Consider the following 23,217-nt stretch of genomic DNA (forward strand, 5'->3'; position numbering starts at 1 on the left):
ACTCCATTTCTTTTTCTTTATTTTGAGAGAGATAGCACAAGTGGGGGTAGGGCAGAGAGAGAGGCAGAGAGAGAATTCCAAGGAGGTTCTGCACTGGCAGTGCAGAGCCCAACAGGGGTAGGGGCTGGACTTGGGGCTTGAGTTGAGATCATGACCTGAACTGAAACCGAGTCAGATGCTTAACCAACTGAGCCACCAGGTGCCCCATGTGACTCCATTTCTTAATCTGAGAGGTATGGCTAATGTAACTGGGTTCACAGGATTATTGGAAGGCACTGCATCATGGTATACAAACAACTTTGCTCAGCATTATAGTAACCTTGTCTGACACCTGCCATTTCTACTTTGGGAAAGGAGTCAGCAAACTCAGAACCATATCACATCACCACTCCTATTAAAGTTATTATTGACTGACTGAAGAGCCTCATCCAGCTTTAAATATTATCAGACCAACTCTAACATTTGAAGAGCCAAATATCATAAATTCTCCGTTTTCCCCCTGCACTGCTACAACATTCTAATGTCTCTCTTGGAAGGCAGTGCTAGCTAGTTGAATTTCACTGTCCCAGGGATAAAACAGTGGCATAAATCTTTTGGATGGGATTCCGGATCTCTGGTTACCTCTGACAGGCTTATCAGCTAAAATAAGAAACCACTTCTGACTGTGCTTTCCAATCAGTATTAAACTGAAGATAACCAAGTGGATTTTAATATTATTTCCCCATGTAAGCTGAGAATATTCCTTGGTATTTTCACCCATTAGTGACATCCAGTAAGTTATTTATGTATTTTGATGTCAGTTCTTTTGTCAAGTAAATATTATTAATGTAAGTTCTCCTACATTTCTGATGAGATCCTTGGGATGCCCAGGTGGCTTTGTTGGGTAAGCGTCCGACTTTGGCTCAGGTCACGATCTCACGGTTTGTGAGTTTGAGTGCTGCAATGGGCTCTGTGCTGACAGCTCAAAGCCTAGAGCCAGCTTCAGATTCTGTGTCTCCTTCTCTCTCTGCCCCTCCCTTGCTCACCTCTCTCTCTCTCTCCCTCTCTCTCTCTCAAAAATAAACATTAAACATTAAAAAAAATTAAGAAGAGATCCTTGATACAGTGAGCCATTTCAGAAGGGTTTCTTTTCTACTTATGGACATAACTTATATAGCTTGAAGAACCTAATTAGAGATAATTAATGCTTTGTACATAATGTATATGGTAAAGTATATTCACAGATTCCAAATGTGAATGAGTAGTGCTCTGATTTCCATTTCAAATTAAAATAAATTATTCTCTACTTTAGTAGGAAACGAGTCATTAAAATGACCAAAAGTATCTTTTTTTTTTTTTTTTTAATAAGAAAAGTCTCAAAGATATTCCTCAAAGTTAGTAAGAGGACAGATCACAGAATAAAACATTTTATCTCATGATTTTAATTCACATACTCATTAAATATATATACTTCTTTATGAGTCATTTGTAACTTAGACATAAATATCCCTTTGTCTGTAAAGCTTTTGAGATTCAGGTTCCTCAAGCACTTATAAAACCTCAGATAAGGAAACAATACGACACAGAGTAGCTCAGCAATTAATCATTCTCTGCCTCATTCCAAATTGTGTTATTCTCTGAAAAAAAATTCTACTTAATATGTTAAACTTTTACACATTTTTCACTGTCTGCTACTCCATGAAATATTCAAAAAGCCCTTGATATAATGAAACAGCGGTTATAAAGGTTTTTAATGAATATTGTAATCAAAATGCAAGAAAGGAATTTTGGACCAGCCTCTAAAAGTATAATACATTCCTGAAAAACAACAACAAAAGTGTAATTTTTATTTTTTATTTTTATTTATTTATTTATTTAATATTTGTATTTATTTCTAGGAGAGAGAGAGAGAGAGAGAGACAGCGTGAGCAGGGGAGGGTCAGAGAGAGAGAGAGAGACACAGACTCTGAAATAGGCTCCAGGCTCTGAGCTGGCAGTCAGCACAGAGCCCGATGCGGGGCTCGAACCCACGAACCGTGAGATCATGACCCAAGCGAAAGTCGGACGCTTAACCGACTAAGCCACCCAGGCGCCCCAAAAGTATAATTTTTAAAGCAAACTACCCAATCTAAACCATTAGATCAGCTATAAGGAAGAATAGGTGATAATTATTACAAATGTTAAAATAATTTTTAATATTATTACACAAACCCTACAGTATTTATGTATATTTTAATGGTGCATAGAAATCTAAGACACCTGCAACTAGGGCTATTAATCAAAAATAGGTGGTGATGTGAATTTTGTTTTAAAAGCAAAACAAAATTTTTCCCTAAAAAATAAACTGTGGATATACTTGACATAGTGGGAGTTTTTAGAGCACAGGTATATACTTTCCTGGAAAGTTTGTATATCCAGAATTCCTTCTTCTTTCTACCACCCCATGACTCAGTTTGCCCACTGGACTTTTCTACTTTTTCTGTCTTCTCAAGTCAAAATTTTCCCTCCTCTGGGGCACTGGGGTGGCTCAATCAGTTAAGCATTTGATTCTTGATTTCAGTGCAGATCATGATCTCACTGGCTTGTGGAATTGAACCCTCCATTGGATTCTCTGCTGACACCATGGAGGCTACTTGGGATTCTCTTTCTCTCTCTGCCCCTTTCCTGCTTACATTCTTTCTCTCTCAAAATAAACAAACTTGAATATTTTTCCTTCTTCTGACATGACCTATGCTACAATACTTACCAGTTTTTAGTCTAATAAGAGATGAGTGTCCCAATCTCAGCATTACTGTGATTTGGAGACAGAAATCTGTGCACCATAAAATATTTAACACCTCTCCTTGTCTCCACTCACTAGATACCAGTAACATGACCTCCACTCCCAGATGTTACAACCAAAACTCTCCAGATAGTGCCAAATGTCCTTAGGGGAACTGAATTACCCGTAGTGTGGAACCGCCTTATTAGAGCAACTGGTGTATATAACGTCATGTTCTGTTTTGAATATATGCCTTAATACATGAAACTTCATTCAGAGGTGATGGTAATTATTTGTAAAGTGAATGCAGAATAAGATGGTGTTTTATTACTGTAGTTTATGGCTAGAATAATAAACATGTTCTTATAAAATGAACTATCAGTTTTCCTTGAGGACTTAATACGTCTACATTTGTTTTGGATTGGTTGATTTCCAATAATTGGAATAGAAAAAAGACAAGGCTTTTCCAAACAGATAATTCTCACTTAAACTCTGTGGTTCACAAATTCCTAATGGGACTCCGTCCCCAGCAGGTTTTTCTTTTTCTCTCTTTTTTACTACTAGAGAAAGATGATATCTAAACATATTCCAAAACAAAGTAATCAAGATGAAAATGGGAGAGAAAGGAGTAAAGAAAAAAAAATAAGACAAAACATGAGGAAAAGAAATAGGTGAGCAAGAAAATTACAGTATGCTTTTTTTCTTTTTTTAAAAAATGTTTAATGTTTATTTATTTTTGAGAGAGACAGAGCATGAGCTGGGGAGGAGCAGAGAGTGGGAAACACAGAAGTAGGCTCCAGGCTCTGAGCTGTCAGCACAGAGCCTGACATAAGGCTCAAACCCACAAACTGTAAGATCATGACCTGAGCCGAAGTTGGACGCTTTACCAACTGAGCCAACCCAGGTGCCCCTATAGTATGTTTTTCTACACTTATAACCTATTTATGAAAAAGAAGAATGAAAATAAACAATTTTAGGGGTGCACAGGTGGCTCAGTCAGTTAAATGTCTGTATTTTTGCTCAGGTGGTGATCTCATGGTTTGCAGTTCAAGCCCGGGTCTAGCTCTGTGCTGACAGGGCAGACACTATTTGGGATTCTCTCTCTCTCTCTGCCCCTCCATCTCCTGTTCATGCCCATTTTCTTTCTCTTTCAAAATAAATAACTTTAAAAATAAATAAATAAACTTAAAAAAGAAAATAAAGAATTTTGATTTTGACATAATTTTTTTAACCTTTCTATTTCAGGAAACAATTAAAAAAATTTTTTAAATGATTATCTTACAGAGAGACAGAGTATGAGTGGGGAAGAGGTGGTGGAGAGAGGGAGACACAGAATCTGAAGCAGGCTCCAGGCTCTGAGCTGTCAGCACAGAGCCCGACATGGCGCTAAAACTCACGGACTACAAGATCATGAACTGAGCCGAAGTCAGAGGCTTAACAGACTGAGCCACCTAGGTGCCCCAATTTTTAATTGTAACAGTAAATAATTATTAAGCACAGGCAAAACAAAGTATGTTGTCAGTCGTCACGTATCAGAGAGAACAGCCAGCTAACCACCACCAGGTCAAGGAAGAGCAAACTGTCGGCCCGTCAGAAGTCCTCAGTCCCTAATCCCCAGAGAGAACTGTGCTCTTTACTTCACAGAAGACCTTTCCTTGCTATGTGTAGTCATTTTACTGTGTATTCCTAAACACCACAGTATAGTTTTTGGAATTCTTAAAAATTTAATCACACAGTGTATATTCCTTAGTATCTGGTTGCTTTTATTGAACATTTTGTTTGTCCTTATCCAGCCATGTTTTGTGTTATGGCTGTACAGGTTTTCACTGTATGAATATGCCAGAATTTATTTTACTGTTCAACGGTTCATGGACATTTTTTTCCTGTGAATTTTCTTATATGTGTCTTTGGTGCACATGCACACTCATAATTTTTGGATTTGTGTCTAGGAGTTGAATTGCTAGGTCATAGGGAAGGCAAATCTTCAACCTCAGTAAATAATACCAAACTCTTTTCCAGTTGATAGTCATACCAAAATTGATACACATAGGTAGTTTTGTGTGCTGCGACATCTATGCTGAAAGTTGGGCTACGGGCCTACAAAAGCAACAGTTTCAAACACTCACATTTTCTGGGATGATACATTAGAATTACATTCGTATTTCTAACATTCAGAAAATCTTGAGGGATGATGGATTCAAGGGACTAATGTTTTGAATATTTCTGTATCTCTTGACAACCTTTCATGAGCTCAACTCTTTTTTTCCTTTCTTGAATTATCCCAAGATGTAACCTGGTTAGCACAGAACATTAAAAGGAGTCTTTGTAGCATTTAATTGAACATTATTAGAAACCACAAAGTGTTAAAGACAAGTGAAGGAACGACCTAACACCTACCTTGGTAGTATAGGCAAAGCATCCACATTTGAGGTAGTAGAAAAGTTCAAATACCCATCAAAAACACATAGAAATCTGGAGTATTTTCATCCCAGAAAAAACAAAAATATCTGTATGCTTTCTTTTCTGAGGATCCTCATGAATGAAGACAGTTTCCTCATATTATTTCTGTGGTGCAATTTATTATGTTCTAGAGTTTGAGCCTGCCTTTGGCTTTTTGTGACTCATACTGACATTTTCAATCATTTCTCAGAAATGCCTGACCTTAAATCCATTTAACAACCAAAATACGATAAATCACAAAGCAACTTGAAAGAAAGGCTGCTTACCTGTAATATCCTGAAAGCTGATGAGGGGGGAATTTGGCCACATGAAACATGCTTGAGTTTCCAATAACATGCTTGCCTTTTAGTCCATTTCAAATTAAAAGTTCAAATTCCTCTCATATAAAGTTAGAGTAAAATGAAATTTTCCTTCTTGAAACCCCAGAACATGAGATTTTACATTTAAAGTCAAGGTTTGGGAAGTTATCATTATAATTTGGAAATTACCAAAAGCAGAAAACACTATATTTGCTGAATTGAAGAGACTGTCACAGCAATGGATATTCAATACTAAGCTTTACTAAACTGTATCAAGTTGGAATCACCAACAAGAGTCAACCACTCCATATGGTTTTAGTATTAAGCACATCCTAGTATTAGTCAAATTATTAAATTATGAATCATGAAGGTTAAAACATGTTGATAATTTTCTATTAAACATAATCTCAATTCTTATTGATGGTTTAATTTATAGTAGTAAAAGCTATTAATACTATTTATAATAATTCTTATGTTGAATTTTAGTTGTATTCAGCTTACTTTATTCTCACATCCAATGTGTTACTTACTCTGTGAGGTCTGAGTGTCAATGAATTTCTTTATCAAGGCATCAGTCGTCTGGGTATAAAGACTGAGAGCATATCTCAGAGATTGAAGATCTGGGCTTTTCTCCAAGAAATTCTTTTTCAGGCCATTTCCTCCTGCATGAAAGTATTGCTATAAAAGAAAAAAATATATAACATAAGCAGAAGGGTTTGGAAAGAAATACAGAAGGAAGGATTTTTTTTTTTTTTTTTTTTTGCTGTAATCGTGATGCTCGCATGGAATAATACTTTATGATCAATGTAAAATATCAGCAAAGGGATAATCCCACCACTTTCCCATTGCTGAGGATTAACCCTGTAATTCAGATTCCCTCAGTATCTCTGAACACATGCTTTATATCACAGACCCCATATCCTTGGCACTTAAGATTTTTCCTTTCATTCAAAACTTCAGGTAAGCATATGGGATCATGAAGATGCAGTGATTGGAAGGCTTCTAGAAGGACAGGTTGAGGTAATAGTTGTCAACTTGATTATTGGCTGATTTCCAGGACATAGAAAAATATCCAAGGTTGTCAAAATTTCATAAAGATGGTAGTACCTGGTCACAAATTTTCCAGATACTAGTTTGTTATTCTATACCAGGTGTCCACTGCTCTATCTTCCTTTGCTCTAAACACACAATAGTGCAAATACAGATTGACCTGAGGAGGCAGAGTGGTCTTCAAGGTCCCTGAACCTTGTATTTGATAAATGTAATAAAACATCCAATAAACTCAAACCATTATAACGTCTATAGCTAAGGTAATAGAAAAGATATATGCTCTTGAATAATACAGTCATTGGGGGATGTTAGCATTTTTCATATTGCCAGTACTATGTACAGAAATCACTTTGGATGGCAGTATATACGAGTATGTGATAGAACTATGGATATTTTCTCCTAACCACTTATAGATGATAACATATTTATAGTGTGCTCTTAAGGTTAGATAAATGGTTCTCCCTCTCTCCCTGTACCAATAGTACTAAACTATACACTCACTGCAACCTGACTTGCTTTGATCTATGATTCTCACAGAATGATAGATTTTGAGAAAGCTCTATAAATGATTCTGATACCCTCTTCTAAATAGGTACGTGTCATTCCTTTATCACACTCCTTACAAACTTCTAAGGTAAAATAATTCAATGAATTGAAAAAATCGTAAGTATCTTGGTTTTCTCCCTTATTCTAGGGGAGATGCAGAAAAATATTCTGGGCATTTGTAGGCAGTTGAGTGAGTGTACTTTCAAAGAGTGTGATGTAGAGAAGATTCAGGGCATAGGCCAGAGAAAGTAGGCAAGGGGAATAGAATTTAAAGAAAGATTGCTTCCATTGCAGACACTATCCCTCCCCAGGGAGAAAAATTTATAACCACTTAAAACTGCATTTACTGATTCTAGCTGGGTGCATTGTAAAAACAAGCCATCTATGTTCCTGTAAAGGAGGCACAAAAAAGTGACAAAACTCTTTTCCTTTTAAGAGAGGATGAAATATATTACCTAAAAGCGTCCTAACCCTTAATCTTCCTGTTAAACTGGTGCACCTGGGTGGCTCAGTCCGTTGAGTGTCTGACTTTGGCTCAGGTCATGATCTCATAGTTTGTGAGTTTAAGCTGTACGTTGGGCTTACTGCTGTCAGCACAGAACCCACTTAAGATCTTCTGTCTCCCGGCTCTCTGCCCCTCCCCTACTTGTGCTCTCTCAGAAATAAAATTTAAAAAAAATTTTTAAATGTTAAAATACTTCCCCATGCATAAAGTAGTTATTGAGGATAATGAGGCCAGAGTTGTTTCAGGTTCCTTGGTAGACCAAAAAATGTGACAGTTCCTTGTTTCAGGAAACATACTATGATACTTAAGGTGGAAAATATTAAATGGATGTATTGAGAAGGGAAGGTTCATCTTGGATTGACTGTTTCCCTAGAGGAATGGAGGGGTGCTCTCTGGAGTTCTGTTAATATAATGAAGCAGGGAGCTGTCAGATGAAATAACTCACCCTCACTGTAAAAACGCAGTGGGATAAGTGGAACCAAGAATAGGCAAGATCTCTGGGAATGTGTGGAAACACATTCTGCTTCTCAAATTTTTCCGACAAGCCTCATAGTATCAAATCTGAGCACAAGTGCTAGGAGATTATGATAAAAGGAAGTACAAGAAAGCAAGGAGTAGTACCTGAAATGATGTTTTGCCACCTCCTGGGACTATTGAAAATTGTCAAGAAAATTGTGAAAGACTTTGAAATGGACAAAAAGATTTGTGGGTGTTCTACCTAATGTGCCCATTTGGGTTATCTATGCTTTTCATTGTCTTTGAGCAATTTAAAATGCTGTAAATTGGGGCGCCTGGGTGGCTTAGTCAGTTAAGCGACCGACTTTCGCTTAGGTCATGATCTCGCGGTTCGTGGCTTCGAGCCCCACGTCGGGCTCTGTGCTGACTGCCAGCTCAGAGCCTGGAGCCTGTTTCAGTCTGTGACTCCTTCTGTCTCTGACTCTCCCCTGCTCATGCTCGCTCGCTCGCTCTCTCCTAAAAATAAATAAAAAACATTTAAAAAAAAATAAAATGCTGTAAATTATACAAAATGGGTAAACACGTCAATGACTTTTGTCCATGGAAATGCAAATTAATTATTTCCAGTGGGATGCAATTGATTATTGTTCTGTGACTAGACCCTTGTTGTCTCTATTTGCAATTGGTTCCAACTCTCCTTATCGCTTATCCTATGGTTCTTGGAATTCTCCTATAAGCTAGTTGTAAGATCTTACTGGTTCCCTCAGTAATGATGAGTTAAATAACATTTTTGATGAGATTTATTTATTGTGCATGAATGTCACAATTCTGTTTTTAAGTTTATTTGAGGGAAAGAGGCACATGAGGGGGGAGGGGCAGAGAGAGAGGGAGAGAGAGAATCTCAAGCAGGCTCCACGCTGACGCACAGAGCCAGACGCAGCGCTCAAATTCCCGAAACGGTGAGATCATGACCAGAGCTGAGACCAAGAGTCTGATGCTTAACTGACTGAGCTACCCAGGCGCCCCCACAATTCTCTGCTTTAAAAACTGTTCTTTAATGCCATATATAAAACATCGTGGTGACAGTATAGTTTTCACACTGACAATTGGTGAGGACAGAACTATGGGCTTATATCGAGCCAGTATCAGTCTTCCTGCCTATTCTCTCTGCTTCTGTCCCTTACCAAATACTTACTAACTTGTATTGTAAGCCAGACCTTGTGCTGAATGCCAAGGATATAAAGCAGTAGAGATGCAGAAGTTGTTCTTAAATGGATTATAGTTTAGTAGGAAATGTAACCGAACTGTCAATGAATGACTCCAATAATGTTGCAGATGTAAGAAAAATAATTTGAAAGTACAGATAATGGGGGTAGCAATCATTTATTTTGGGGAAGGAGTCCATAAAGGCTTCCAAAGAGGTTACATCTTGGGTGTTTGTTAGTTTTTTAGCACTGCCATTTGTACATTCAGTAGCCACCAGAGCATTTAGCACAGTGAACGAGAGAGAGAGGACAATCCCATGTAGATAACCAACGGGAACCGTTGCAGTCCTAGCACCACCTAACAGGAAATGAAATCGTAGTTCTCATAATTTAGTTCCTTGATATCGTTTAAAATACACTGGCTGCTACTGTTAATCTGTTCTCATCTTTAAACTTGTGCTGCCTGCAAGCCACAAGTTGCCTCCAGGCAGTAGAGGGCTTGGAGAAGTTGAGATGACATTGTACCCTTAAAGATTCACAATGCTCATCAATGTGTGAAAGGTGCTCAGACCCACTGTAGTAAAGAAATCTGCTTAACCTTTCATTAACATGCCTGCTTCTTAACATTCTTTGGCTTTAGGACACCTATCAATCACGCAGGTCATCCATTAACACTCATGGGGGCTGAAGTGTTCCATGGGATATGATTTAGGAAACCCCAGGAGAGAATAAGGTGACTACACTTCATAGAAGGCAGGTATTTCTAAGGGCCTAAAAAGGCTTCAAAGGAGAAGAGAACTAGAGTTAGGCTCTGAAGCCATATATTGTGTATTTGTTCTTTTTCTTTTTTAATGTTTGTTTATTTTTGAGAGAGAAGCAGCACACACATGCAAGTTGGGGAGGGGCGGAGAGAGACAGACAGAGAATCTCAAGCAGACTCTACTGTGTCAGCGCAGAGTCCATGTGGGGCTCGAACTTACCAACCATGAGATCATGACCTGAGTCGATATCAAGAGTTGGACACTTAACCAACTGAGCCACTTAGGATCCCCTACTATGTAATTGTTCTTGTCCTCCTCATAATTATACAGGAAGACATGTTTTCACCATTAAGACATTATTTTGTAGGCCTCTGGGACATGGGGAACTAACCATGAAGGGGAAGCAAACAAGGAATGAGTTTGTTCCTGCATAAAGCCTAAGGGTCCCCGAGAGTTTTTGATTATTATACTAGACTTACTTGGCTTCCTCCTTTGTAGCAATAGGATGTTATAAATCATTCTTCTAAAGGCTCTAGCAGGATTGTAAGGAAATAGTACAAGATGTATAAGGGCAGAAATGATGCTTTTGTCTTTTGAGTGCACTGTATAATAGGAGATGTTGCAGACAAACCCTGGACAGAAGGTAGCAATTTTAGGAGAAAAAACAAGTTGTTTCCATTCAGTGAGTGCAGATAAATAACACATGCCACAGGCTCCTAACTCAGAGAGCAGAGGAAGTGATTTCTATGGTTATGCAAATACAGACTCAATGAAAATACTACTTTATAGAGGCCTTTCACAGAGTGCTCAGAACCCGGGCGACTGCTCCTGAGAACGCGGGTCTGTTTATCTCACTGGCACAGGTAATAAGAAAGGGGGCTGCAATTATTGCGTACACCTTGGCATTCGGAGATTTCACATTCAGTTTTGACTCTGTGAGAGCTCCTGAGAAGCAGGAACAGTGGAGATGGTGTTTTGCTGAGGCTTGTATATAAAAATGAGGCTGATGTGTGGGAGCGAACATCTTAGCTATTAAACAAACCCCAGTATCCACTGCTCAGTGTGGCTCAGTTGACCTCNGCTAGAGGAGAATTTGTGTGTATGGGGTTTGAAAGCCTGCTAGATGCTTCCCTTATGCATGTAAAAAGTGAATTTTTCTCCACTGGCTCCAAACAAAGGAAAAATTGGGACTCGGTTTCATGTTGTTCCTCTGCAACCAGCAGTGTAAACAAAGAACCTCCAGTTTAATCTTTTCAGATGTTTACTTAGAATAATAGAAATTCACAGAAAATAATTAATTGGTAGAGTAAGTTGGGATAGGCTATTTTCTCCTCATTCAAGAAAAGGATTTTTAATCAGAGAGCTAAGGACAAGATTGCTCTTCACAGCTGTGAAGCATAAGGATGTCAGCTGGATGTCCTTCTCTCTACCCTTGGCCCTGTCCTGGCTGATATTTTCACCATGGACTTGGACAGAAGCAGAAAGCATGTTTTTAAAACTACGGTTGAGCCAAAGCTTGACATTATTGCTTCGAATGACAGGATTGGTTTCAGAAAGGTCTTGGCAGCCTGGAATCGTGGGTCAAAATTTACAGGATGACGACATGAAAAAAATAGAATAAAGGAAAAGACCTATATTTATGATAAAAAGTTTACTGCAAAGTACAGAATGGGGTGACCCAGCTTTAATATCAGTAAAATTTTAAAAGCCAAAAAGCTCTGTTTTGTCTCAGGTTTAACATGATGATTGAATAAGTGGTGGGGCAGGTATCAAAGTTAATGAATTCTGATCATGCATTAATAAAGACAGACCAACCAAGACGAAAGCTATGATAGAGCAATAGAATTCTCTGTTTATTATAACATATTTGAAATATTAGGGTCATGATAAATTTATTCCTAGGCTTCATCATTTATAAGACATATGAAAAAGTAGAGGGCATCCAAAGGGAGATTGCCAGAATTTTGTAAGGTCCAGAAGGCATGTCATTCAATAAACGGCTGCAGGTAAATTGGGGAGACATGTTGGTTTCCTTCAATGTATGAGAGGCTATCATATGGAAAAGGAAGTAGAATTAAGGACAGGAGGACCAATGCAGAGCTAAAAGTACCAGGCAAACAATTATTAGTTTGATATTAAGATAACCTTTTTAATAATAAGTACATCTTAAAAATTGAGGCTGCTATCTGTGAGTTAGTGAGGTCCCATCACTGGCCATTGAGTGGTGGCCATTTGACTACAGGCCAACAGGCCAACAACATTGTATATGATGTATGTCTATATGAGCAGGAAAGGGGATGTTGGATTCTGTTTCTAATTCTGAGATTTTAGAATCTTTTCCACCTCTTTGACTCTGTTTTTTACTTAAAAATGTGTGAGAAAATGTAAAGTCATCATTTTTCCTCTTTGCAGTGTATTCTGTGCATAGATTATGTGACCTCAGAGTTTCAGCTCATTCGTTTGTCCAATGGGAGCAGAAACGTACACCCTTCCTGACATGGGCGGGATACATGTATGTATTGTAGGGATGAGATGAATTTCTCAGTCTCCAAGAGCTTTGTGTGTTGGGAGCCATTCTGAGCCCACTAGTCGAGAAAACTCCTGGTGAGGTTAAAGCAAGTTTGCACGGTCTCTTGCTAATCAGATGACGACTGATATCCACCCCCACTCAATTATTTCTGCTTGAGCACTGACCCCCAAGGTACCTTGTTGATCAATGTCGGGAGTGACTTGTCCCTTTATTCTGGCCCTGGTATGATGATTGCACCTTGTGAAGGAATTTATTGTGGGAACTTCTTTTGATTATGGGAACAGACATCGTGTCTCCAGAAGGTCCTCTTTCCCTCCATACTTTCCCTTGAGCTATGAACAGGCTAATGACCCTTACTCATAAAGGATTGACTGTTACATGTACAATTCTTTTTCTACCGTTGCATTAGTCCAGGACATTTATACAGCTCAACATGTAAATCAGCTAACCAAAAATGTCTCTCATGCCCTAGCTTTTCAAGAAATCATAAAACTAGACACAAAGGTAAATGTCCTCGAAGAGGCTATTCTATGTATTGGAAATGAGCTAAACTCTTTAAAGGTATGGTTGACTCTCTGGTGCCATTAAGAATATAACAGGAAAATCAAGTCTTGCCCGGAGACAAAGAGCCTAACTTAGAGAGAAGGAACAGATAAGGGCAGAAGATAAATTAGTACATACACCTTTGTTAACTGATGGTGAATAGCAGCCCCTTCCCTAAGGCCTACTTTCCACAAACACCTTCCCTTACCCTGGCAGCTGTGATGAGGTTGGATAAGGGTAACTACAAACCTATGACTTAATCTTAGCGTTATTAAAATCTGTGAACACCCTGTCATCTTCTTAGTTACTCAACCTCACTATAATTGGGGCAGTTCTGCAAGAAGACTTCTGTAAAACCTGTTTCTGTACATTTTCCAAAAACCTCTTCTCACAAAGAGCTATCCATTGTAAACATTCCATTTCCTGATGCCATGTTAACATTTGACCTATAAATAAAGACACCAAACCCGACAGGACAGAGATGCCTGCCTGGTGATCAGAAAGGATCTCGGGGCTCTCACTCCCTCCCTCGCCAGCACCGTCCATCCTTCAGGGACCCCTGGACCTGTCGGAGGCAGCCTCCGACATTTGTGAACTGTGGAGTTCTTTCTACGTAGAAGAAGACATGCTTAATTGGCAGAATTTCCTAAGCATCAGCCCTCTTGCCGCCACTTACTAGATATTTGGGTCTATTCTCCTGCTACCGTATTTAACTTCCATGTGGCAGTAGAAAAACAGCCATCCTGCCTAATTTGTTATTTTTTTCAGTGGAACCGTGCTTTGTCATCCTCTGGGCAGAAACCTCTGAGTCACCTCACCCTTGCCTCAATTTCAGGTGCCAAGTTCCAATGAGCTTCCCCTTCTGGTGTCATTCATATCTTTCTTTCACTTCTACTCCTACGGCCACTACCCATTGATCGCCCTCATCATCTTATGCATTAAATAAGTGTAACTGACCTCTGCGACTAAACCTTGAACCATTCCATGCATTTTGCACATTTCTGTAAGTCTTCCATTGCTAAAATGCCACATTTAGTATGCCATGTAGTTACGAAATCATCAATGGCTCCTCTTTTATTGAATACACCAAAGGTGCAAAAGGGTCTCTGTTCTTTCAATCCAAACGTTTCCTGAATCCTCGTTTTATGTAACTTCACTAATCCAAACCTCTAGTAATATCCAGACCAGTCCCATAGAGTAGGTCAGTCACTGACAGACAGCCAGTCCTCTGGTCTTGTGCCTTTCCATGATGAAGTTCCCTTTCCCCTAATTATGTTCAAGTCATGAATCTTTCTCCAGGGAAAACTACTGTATTTCCTATCCAGCCTGCGGACTCCCATGTGTCTTTCATGATCCTCCTCCAGCTTTTCCTGATCTCCTGAGCTTACACTGGTGGTTCCCTCTTCTCACTTTTTATCTGTGCCCCTCAATTGGCATCTGTATCACCTGTTACACATCTTACACTGTTTACTTAGAAGTTAACATGCATTATTATTTAATTTTTAATGTGCTTGAAAAGAAAACAACAAGCAGCACTGCTTCCCAGAGGGAAGTAAGTCTCAGGGAACACTCAAGAGTCTAAGGGTTTGTGCCCTTAGAGAAGATGCTGAGCACACAAACCCAAAAGGTCAGAGGGCAAAACCATAAGGACTTGGACTATTGCTTGGAGCAGAGAATCAGATTTAATAGCTTCATTGAGAGAGAATGAAAGGCTTACTAAGGGAGGAAAAAAATCCCACAATTGTAGTAGAATATGTGCGCTCTTGCGTTAAACAGTAGAAAGAGGCTCATCCAAAATAAACTAGTTTTCAGGTGATCTGATAGTCACATTTATAGACAGCAGGAACTGTTGTTTTAATTGTTTTCCATGTGATAACTCATTTAATTTGCTGACAATAATTTCTTCAGCCCTATTATTATCCCCATCAGAGTGGACAGTGATTTACACGCTGTGGTATTTTTCTTTCTTCATTATCTTATTGTCCTGATACTCTGATCATTGTCAGTGATATAATTCCTCAGGTGGTTCCAAATATTTTATTTACATTTGTATTTACATCCATATTCTGATATTTGCAAAGGCTTCCCCCCTAATACAGTAATACACGGGATTCATAATAGAAGGGTGGGTGGGGAGAAACACTATTATTCCATCTGAATGGAGGTTGAAAGAGCTGTGTGTGTCATTTTCTTTATCTTAAAGAAAAATCAGAGATTTTTGTTCTGTTGAAAATATTCTTCATAAAGCTGCAAAACTTAAAGTACTTTAGACCTGGTTATAATTTTTGAGAAACAAATAGTACCACCAAATTGAAAATTAGGATAAATACTGTCTGCCTGTTTAACAAGTCATTCCTTTCATAAACCCTGTAAAACTTCTAAATTCCTCTAATTCTTTAAATTTGTCATGTAATTTGAAGATTTTTTACAATCTATTTTTACTGACTGATGGGAACATGCTAATGTTTCTTTACAAGTTGGCAGGAGGAATTTTCTTCCTGGTTTCATACACTGTTTTGATAACAATTTGCCATCATCACATATTTTTAGAAAATCCATGCAGACAATTCATTCTGCAAACTCAGATATAATCTGCCTTTAATGACTAAGGTTTATTTCTTTTTTTAAAGAATTGTTCGACAGATATTTTAGCAATTACTTTCTACCACAATTGGAGTCCTCTTTTCTACATCAGATCAGAATATGCTACTCTTTCCCATTTACCTTGGTAGAAGTGTCAGCATTTTGGCTCCCATCCAATGTTCCTTTTCTTTTTTCCCCTACAATACTCAACCAGTCATGATCTGTTCCTCTACACTGGACTATTAGAATGTTGCAGATGGACCCACCTCTTCTCACATTCAAGATTTTCTCTAAGCCTACAGTGACGTTCTCCCTTGCTTTCTCTATTTCAGCTTCTCAACCCCAAAGCTTCTCTCGCCATGAAGCTTTTCCCTAGACACTCCCAGAGAATATATTACCCTCTCTGCACTCCCCAGCACTTTGTCCACACCTCTTATTTTAGAGGTTGGTCTTCATAAGTCTAGAGCAAGATCTCTCCTCTCTTTAGCCACCTCCTCTCCTTGCTTACCATATTTTCTACATACAAGTAAGCTCTCAAGTAACAATTTTTGAATTGCAGTATGTCAAACTAGGTAAGTTATTTTGTTCTCATGAGCAGCTGAGTTTTAAATAATGCAAAAACTATGCTTATAATGATAAAAAAGATGCTGAGAAGCAGCCACCAAAATTGCCTCATGAATAATGGATAACATAGGACCTCAGTCAGGGTAACAGCCTCAGAGACAGAACATCATTTGTCTTTCTATTTATTTGTCTGAAATCCAAAATTTCAGAAACGGTGTTATATAGGATTAAATACGTAATAAGTAAATTCCAAAGCTATATTTGAATAGATATTCATATTTGGTCCAAATTCTCTCCTTTATACCAAAAGTTCCAGATTTCTAGAAGGCTCTCATTCATATGGTTATTGTTTTTAGGGAAATCTCTATATTGTAGCTACATGATGTCAAATATCTGCAACATATACTGTAGAGCCTCATGTTTGGGTGCAAAGAACAAGTCATTCCAGGGCAATTTGGAAGGCTGGACAAAAATAAAAACCAGCCAGCTTTTTTTCCTTGGGTTTTTCAATTTTCAGACTTTATCTGAAAATAATCTGAGGTTTGCTCCAGACGGGAATTTCCTTAAGTTCTTGGGATTCATGCTCAGGTCAAGAGTACGTGTTGTTGAGGAAAAGATCTGCTTTTTTTTTGTTGTTGTTGTTGAAAGAAAACCACATTTCACAATATCTCATAGCAATCCTGAGTCTTCCTGATATATGGGTCTGAGACTCAAAAGCTAAACTAGGACCCCTTCGAACTAGGGTTTCCCTATTGGCCTAAATTTCTGGCTATCTGCCTCATCGCTGTCACTGTATGTACCTTTAGTTTCAAATACTTTTGATTTGGTTGCATGTTGGCAGGTAAATGAAAGGTCTCAAAGCCCACTTGTGCTAGCTGCAGCAGATCACTGTAATTTCTGGTTCTTGTGCTATATTCTCTCCTTTTGATTCATAACTGAAACCTGTGGCTGGCATGACAAAATAGTCCAATTAAATTTTTAGTATTTATATTTTTTGATGTCCATTATTTATTTCTTGAGAGAGACGCAGAGCACAAGCAAGGGAAAGGCAGAGAGAGAGAGACAGAGAAGGAGACACAGAATCAGAGGCAGGATCCAGGCTCTGAGCTGTCAGCACAGAGCCTGACACAGGGCTCGAACTCACAAATAAGAGAGATCATCACCCGAGATGAAGCCAGACACTTAACTGACTGAGCCACCCAGGTGTCACAAAAGTTTAGTATTTAAGAGACTTTATATTTTTAGAGGTTGAGAGATGTTACATCATCTCTAGAAAATAAAAATAATTGAAGTCTGGTATTTTAATCTAGAAATAACTGATCTTTCTGAAGAAATAGCATCCATTTTGGCCTGTGACATCTTACCACCACTCTGTTAGCAGGAAATAATGTGACATAGAAGCAAGGACACGGATTTTAGAGGTTGGAGCCCTTTCTCAGCTCCGCCAATTATTAGCAGCTCTCTGGTCTGTGATGGTAACTTAAACCCGCTCAGCCTCCGTTGTTTAATGTATAAAATGGGAATGGTCACTCCTGACGTAATTAACAGCCAGATGTTTATAAGGATCAGGAGAGGAGATGTACAGACATGGAAGGTATTTGAAGGAGTGTAAAACACTATTTCAGTCTATCATCTACAAACTCCATAGCATTCTCCTTCTTCATTTTTTATTTCCAGATTACTTGCATAAACTGAGCTAAAGAAGAACCAGGCTCATGTCTTTGGCAGCCTTTGTGAGTTAGCCTGGGTAGCATCCGGTCCTTCTGCAAAAGAACATCTTTCTCATGAGGTCTCTACTAGCTTTACAGGGTTCCCTCTGCTGGGCTCCAAGCTGACCTTGAGTTGCTAGCTGTCAGAGCTACAATTCTTTTAAGTAGGATTCCTCTTTTTCCTGAATTCCTTTGTAGTCAGAAGAGAATTAGTGCTTGGTGGGATAATGAGTTAGGAAAAATCTCAGAATCAGACAAAATAACGAGAGTCCCGGCTTTGGCAAACTGACTATAGAGCCATAGAAATGAAGGCCCAGGTGCATGCCTTGGCATATGGGTAGACTACAGGGGCAAGAGAGTCTCCTAATAGGCCCAGCAGGTGTTGCATAGAGACCCGACCTCAGGCTCTGAGGTTCAGGAGGACCAGAGTCAGACCTGAGTCCTGGAGGAACAAGATAATGACATGGACCCGTTTACTGGATCCTGGACACCAGCTAGTGGAACCGTCTGAGACCGAATTAAGAGATCAGCCCAGATGACTTCGACAGGAAGATAGGGGTATTTGAGCTGTCAAGATGTACAACAAGGGAACTTGGTTGGATATCAGGAATGTCCCAGACTTTGGGCATAACTAAGCCCACAGGTAGAAATATTGGTGTTAGGGACAGGAGCTAGGTCTGAATGCCAGTCTCTTTTTAGGTCTGAATGCCAGTCTCTTTTCAAACAACATATTTTCCTTCCTCTCTTAAAGTCCTGCAGTGACTTAATAAAATCCATGAAGGGCTGAATTGAGTTTCTAAAAATCGTACTTTTCTTCCCCTGTTCACGGTGCGCTTCTAAGTTCTTATTTTTTCTACTAGCATTTCCTAATTTGTAGCCATTAGTTCTGCTATAACTCCAAAGGTCAGTCATTTCTTACTCATTTTTTGAAAATTTTATTTTTTTAAATGTTTCTTTTATGTATTTTTGAGAAAGCACCAGTTGGGAAGGGGCAGAGAGACAGAGGATCTGAAGCTGGCTCTGCACTGACAGCAGTGAGCCCAAAGTGGGGCTTGAACTGAGGAAGTTCGAGGTCATGACCTGAGCCAAAATAAGACACTCAATCGATTGAATCACCCAGGTGCCCTGAAAATAATTTTTAAAAAGAGTTGATTTTTGCTGTTTTCTCTGTTTTTCATGTTTTCCATTTTTCCCTCAAAATGACCATGCAAAATTTCCATACTTGCAGATAACTCTATAGCTGTAACTTTAGAAACTCCATTGCTGTAGTCTCACTGCCTAAACTGACACTCTCCAGTTTCTACAAGGTGTCACTAAATTCTCACCTCACAACTTTCTTTTTGCAGTTTTTGACACTGAAGCAGGAAAAGATGGCCTCTTATTAAATGCTGAAACTGCAAAACAAAAGTTGTGAGTTAAACAGTTTTGTGTAGGTACCCAATTGTTGCACAAGTCTGTTTTAATGAATTCCACTGTAATGTCTGTTTCTATCCTGTGAGACAATTCTGTGCTCTGAAAAGGGCTCATTGCAACTAGCAGTTTTTGCGACACTGGTCACACATCCTGGATAATAGATGCTTCCTTTAGTGAAGCATGGAGACAATGGACATGGTTTAAATTTAGACAATAAATTAATTTTTCACTCTTTGATAAGCTTTCACATGTAAATATAAAATGCATGTACATAAATATGAAATATATGTATATAAATAGAAAAGGAATTATATGGAAACAAAGAGCTTCTAAGTTATATTTTGAGGTCTGTCCATATTTAGCCCACACCACAATAACTTTTGGTCAACCTTTGGCTATGAAAAATTGATGCACACAACACAATGCCTTTGGGTTTTCAGCAGAAAATTAAATTATTGCACTCACTAAAATAAAGGAGAAGATTGATCTTTTAAAAGCCATTTCAACAAGCGTACAAAACATAAAAAGAAATTCTGTTAGCCCCAAACCTCCTGAAGCATCTACTTAATTGAACTTTGGGGGCAGAGTATAGGTCTTTCTTTGAAAACATATGTTACAGCATAAGTTTCACACATGTTTTCCAGAAACAGAGGAAGCAAGTATAAGGGAAGAGTAAGGTGGATACTATGGAGACTGTATGCGCTCAATCTGACACAACTACCTTCTGTATGGATGGATGGAACAGCACTATAGATATCCATGTGGGGAAACTTTCTCTGAGGGTAAACTGAGGACTCTGGATGCATAATTCAGGAGTACTGTAACCTTACCTTGATGGTAGCCAGGACCACCTCCATCACAGCACACTGTCTTGGTGTCAGACCCTTGGCATCCTCCCGAATCATGTGCTCCTAGAAAACAGGATAACAACAGTTAACTTCTAAATGAACCAGTTCATTCATTTAACAGCTATTTTCAAACAAAATCTGCATAATCACCACATGGACACATTTTAGATGATTATTGTCATATCCAAAAAAAAATATCCACTCTTCAAAAAATAAAGAAATACTGAACTTTGATCCATATGTGGCTTTACTTTTCACTTCCATGTTAATGATAGGAAAAAAAGACACCTGGAAATATGCGTCAAAACTTTTTCAATGTTCTGTCACACTGAGGAAGATCAGTCATGACAGGGATTTAGTAGGTAATTTTGACTTCTTTCAATCACTACTGTTAAAGTCTACTTTAAATATAATGGCCCCAATTTAGTCTCTTTCTTGCATCCCCTTCATGCTTAGTCATAGTAAGCAAAGCCCCCAAGTGTTAAGTGAATTTGGCTCTGCATATCTTCAATACTTTAAAATATTTTTCAATATTTTCGACCTGATTTCCATACTTATAATGGATGTTTCTCATGTATTCACTATGGACTATCTCAGCCCATCATTCAAAGTTCTTAGGGAAATGATGGTAGGAAGTTGAAGACAATAATAAAACAAATAGAAATCTAAAGAAAACATTTAAAAAAATCCCTCACTCCCCAAATTGATTGATAGTCTTCCCAGAGCTGCCACTATTCTAGTCAGCAACATTCAACAGATACTTATTGAGTGTTTACCGTATGCCAGTGCTGTCCTAGTGATTGTGATATGCTGTTCAGTAAAAGGAAGACTTTCTTCCTCCTGGAGATTAAATTCTAACTTACATAGGTGCCTTTATGTGAATTAAAGCAAAGTCCATGTGGTGGACATAGCTCTGAGAATGAATGGCTTGACTAATGGATCGGTCAGTGTCTTTTGTCAGTAATAACAGGTGCCTCTTTTTCTGCAGGGCACAGCTCTACATCAACACATACAGCTTGGCAAGTGGAGCATGGGCTCCATTACAGGAGTCATTTGCTCCCTCAGATAGGCACTTTTGTGTAGTGCACAAATTGTGCAATCATGCCCAGTGACTCATCCAATCGTAGCCCTTTTCTTATTCTCTTATTTGGTAGATAGATACCATGACTTCTTGAAGAGAATCTTGATCTATGTCTTAAGCCTATAGTCTTTCAGAGCCTATCTTGGCAACTGTAACCTATTAGGCATTCAATATATTTTTGGTAACTGAATTGTACTTCTTTCAGCATATCTTGTAGGTACGCTTGAATGAAATCCTCTTCTTTTGGATGGTTTTGAAAAAATGATATAATGCTTCATGGACCCATCATATACAATTCTGCATCTCTCTACTTCTTTCTCTGATACAAGGTTTTAAACTCAAATATATGAGTTTGAGTTTAATATTTTTAAAAAAAGGATTATTAACTATCCATTGAGACTCAAAGAGTAATGGGAAATGTTTACTAAATTATAGGCGGAAATACATTAAGGTAAGTAAATATAAATACTTCCAGACCGATATGCCAACCAATTTTTTTCTTCTTCATCTGCAAAAACTGATATTCCTTTCCTTTTTATTGCATTGCTTAATGACCTAAGCATGTCCACCCAGCATATCAAGTTGAAAGAAGGCTGTGTCATGTCTGTCATTTTGCTTTGCTAATAAACTAACAAAAAATTTTAAAAAATAAAAATTTCATATTAAATCTCTGGCTTCAACTCTTTCTATATTATAGAAAAAATGTAAATTTTGCAGGAAATAATTTTCTGGGATTTAAAAATAGTTCATTCAAATAAAGGAGTCTCTGAAAGAGGCTGGCAATGAGTTACTGACCAAGGAGTTACTGCTTGCTTGCAGTAAACTTCTAGTCTCTGATGTATTAATTGGTTTTAATATCGCATCACCTCTCCATGAAAATTTATTTAAAAAAATTATGCCAACCTGAGTGGCTCAGTCAGTTAAGTGTCCAACTTTGGCTCAGGTCATGATCTCAGGGTTTGTGAGTTCAAGCCCCATGTTGGGCTCTGTGCTGACCTCGTTCAGGTCCTCTGTCTGCTTCTCTCTCTCTCAAAAATAAATATGTAAAAAAATGCTGAATAAATCTGATCCCATTAAACAGTAATAAGTTGGGCATACATAATATACATACATTATGAAGCTCCAGAGCAGAAAGTCATAAAGAATATGTTAAATAACTGAATAAATACTTCTTCAACAGATTAATCCTAAATCACAGCCAAATGCAGCAAAACAGTTTCACTCCTTGTTTTATTTTCCTTGACCCTGTGTTCTTTAAAATAAGTTGTTTTTTTAATCAAGATTAATTTTTTTAATGTTTATTAATTAATTTGTTTTTGAGACAGAGAGACAGAGGGGTAGGGAGAGAGAGACACACAGAATCTGAAGGAGGTTCCAGGCTCTAAGCTGTTTGTTTGTTAGTACAGAGCCCTAAGCAGGGCCTGACTCAAAGTTGGATGCTTAATTAAGCGAGAGCCCCAGGCGCCCCAGTTATTTTTTAATATTTCCATATAGGACTTCTGAATTTATCCAAATATGCTTTCAAACTAATATGTGAAAAATGTAAAGGCCCATTGTTTAAGATGAAGAACAAATAGAAATGACATTTTAGTAAAATAAGGGGAAATGATTTGTAAAATTTGAAGTTCTTTATTCTGGTCAAAGTTTTAATTTTACATAATATTGTAAAGGCCTTATTCTTGTATAATTCAACTAGTAATGACCAAGTAGACTAATAATTAATTTAAAAATTAAAAAATCAATGGCCAGTAATAGGAAAATATAATTTAGAACTAATCTATTAATATAAACTATCACCAATGGATACAAGATTCTATTTTTAGTCCTTTGGATTATTTCAGTGCTGATGATAAAACCCTTCTAGGACATCTAATCAGTAATTTGTTTTTAGTTTATTATAGTCTTGAAGAAGTTTAGAAGTTGC

The 23,217-nt window shown here is 38.1% G+C and overlaps 1 protein-coding gene across 2 annotated transcripts in view; it reads right to left on the reverse strand.

The window, feature by feature from the left end:
- The window catches only part of UNC13C (unc-13 homolog C), a 558,456-nt gene that overhangs the window by 47,325 nt on the left and 487,914 nt on the right, over window positions 1–23,217 (reverse strand). For both annotated transcript variants that reach the window (XM_077764313.1, XM_077764311.1), the window contains 2 exons: window positions 20,195–20,275; window positions 6,030–6,177 (listed from right to left, as the gene is read on the reverse strand). In XM_077764313.1, the coding sequence (XP_077620439.1) occupies window positions 6,030–6,177; window positions 20,195–20,275 (229 nt within the window). The remainder of the gene's footprint in view (window positions 1–6,029; window positions 6,178–20,194; window positions 20,276–23,217) is intronic.

Source organism: Crocuta crocuta, unplaced genomic scaffold (genome assembly GCF_008692635.1).
Source record: "Crocuta crocuta isolate KB4526 unplaced genomic scaffold, BGI_CrCroc_1.0 scaffold102, whole genome shotgun sequence".
Classification (NCBI taxonomy): Eukaryota; Metazoa; Chordata; class Mammalia; order Carnivora; family Hyaenidae; genus Crocuta; species Crocuta crocuta.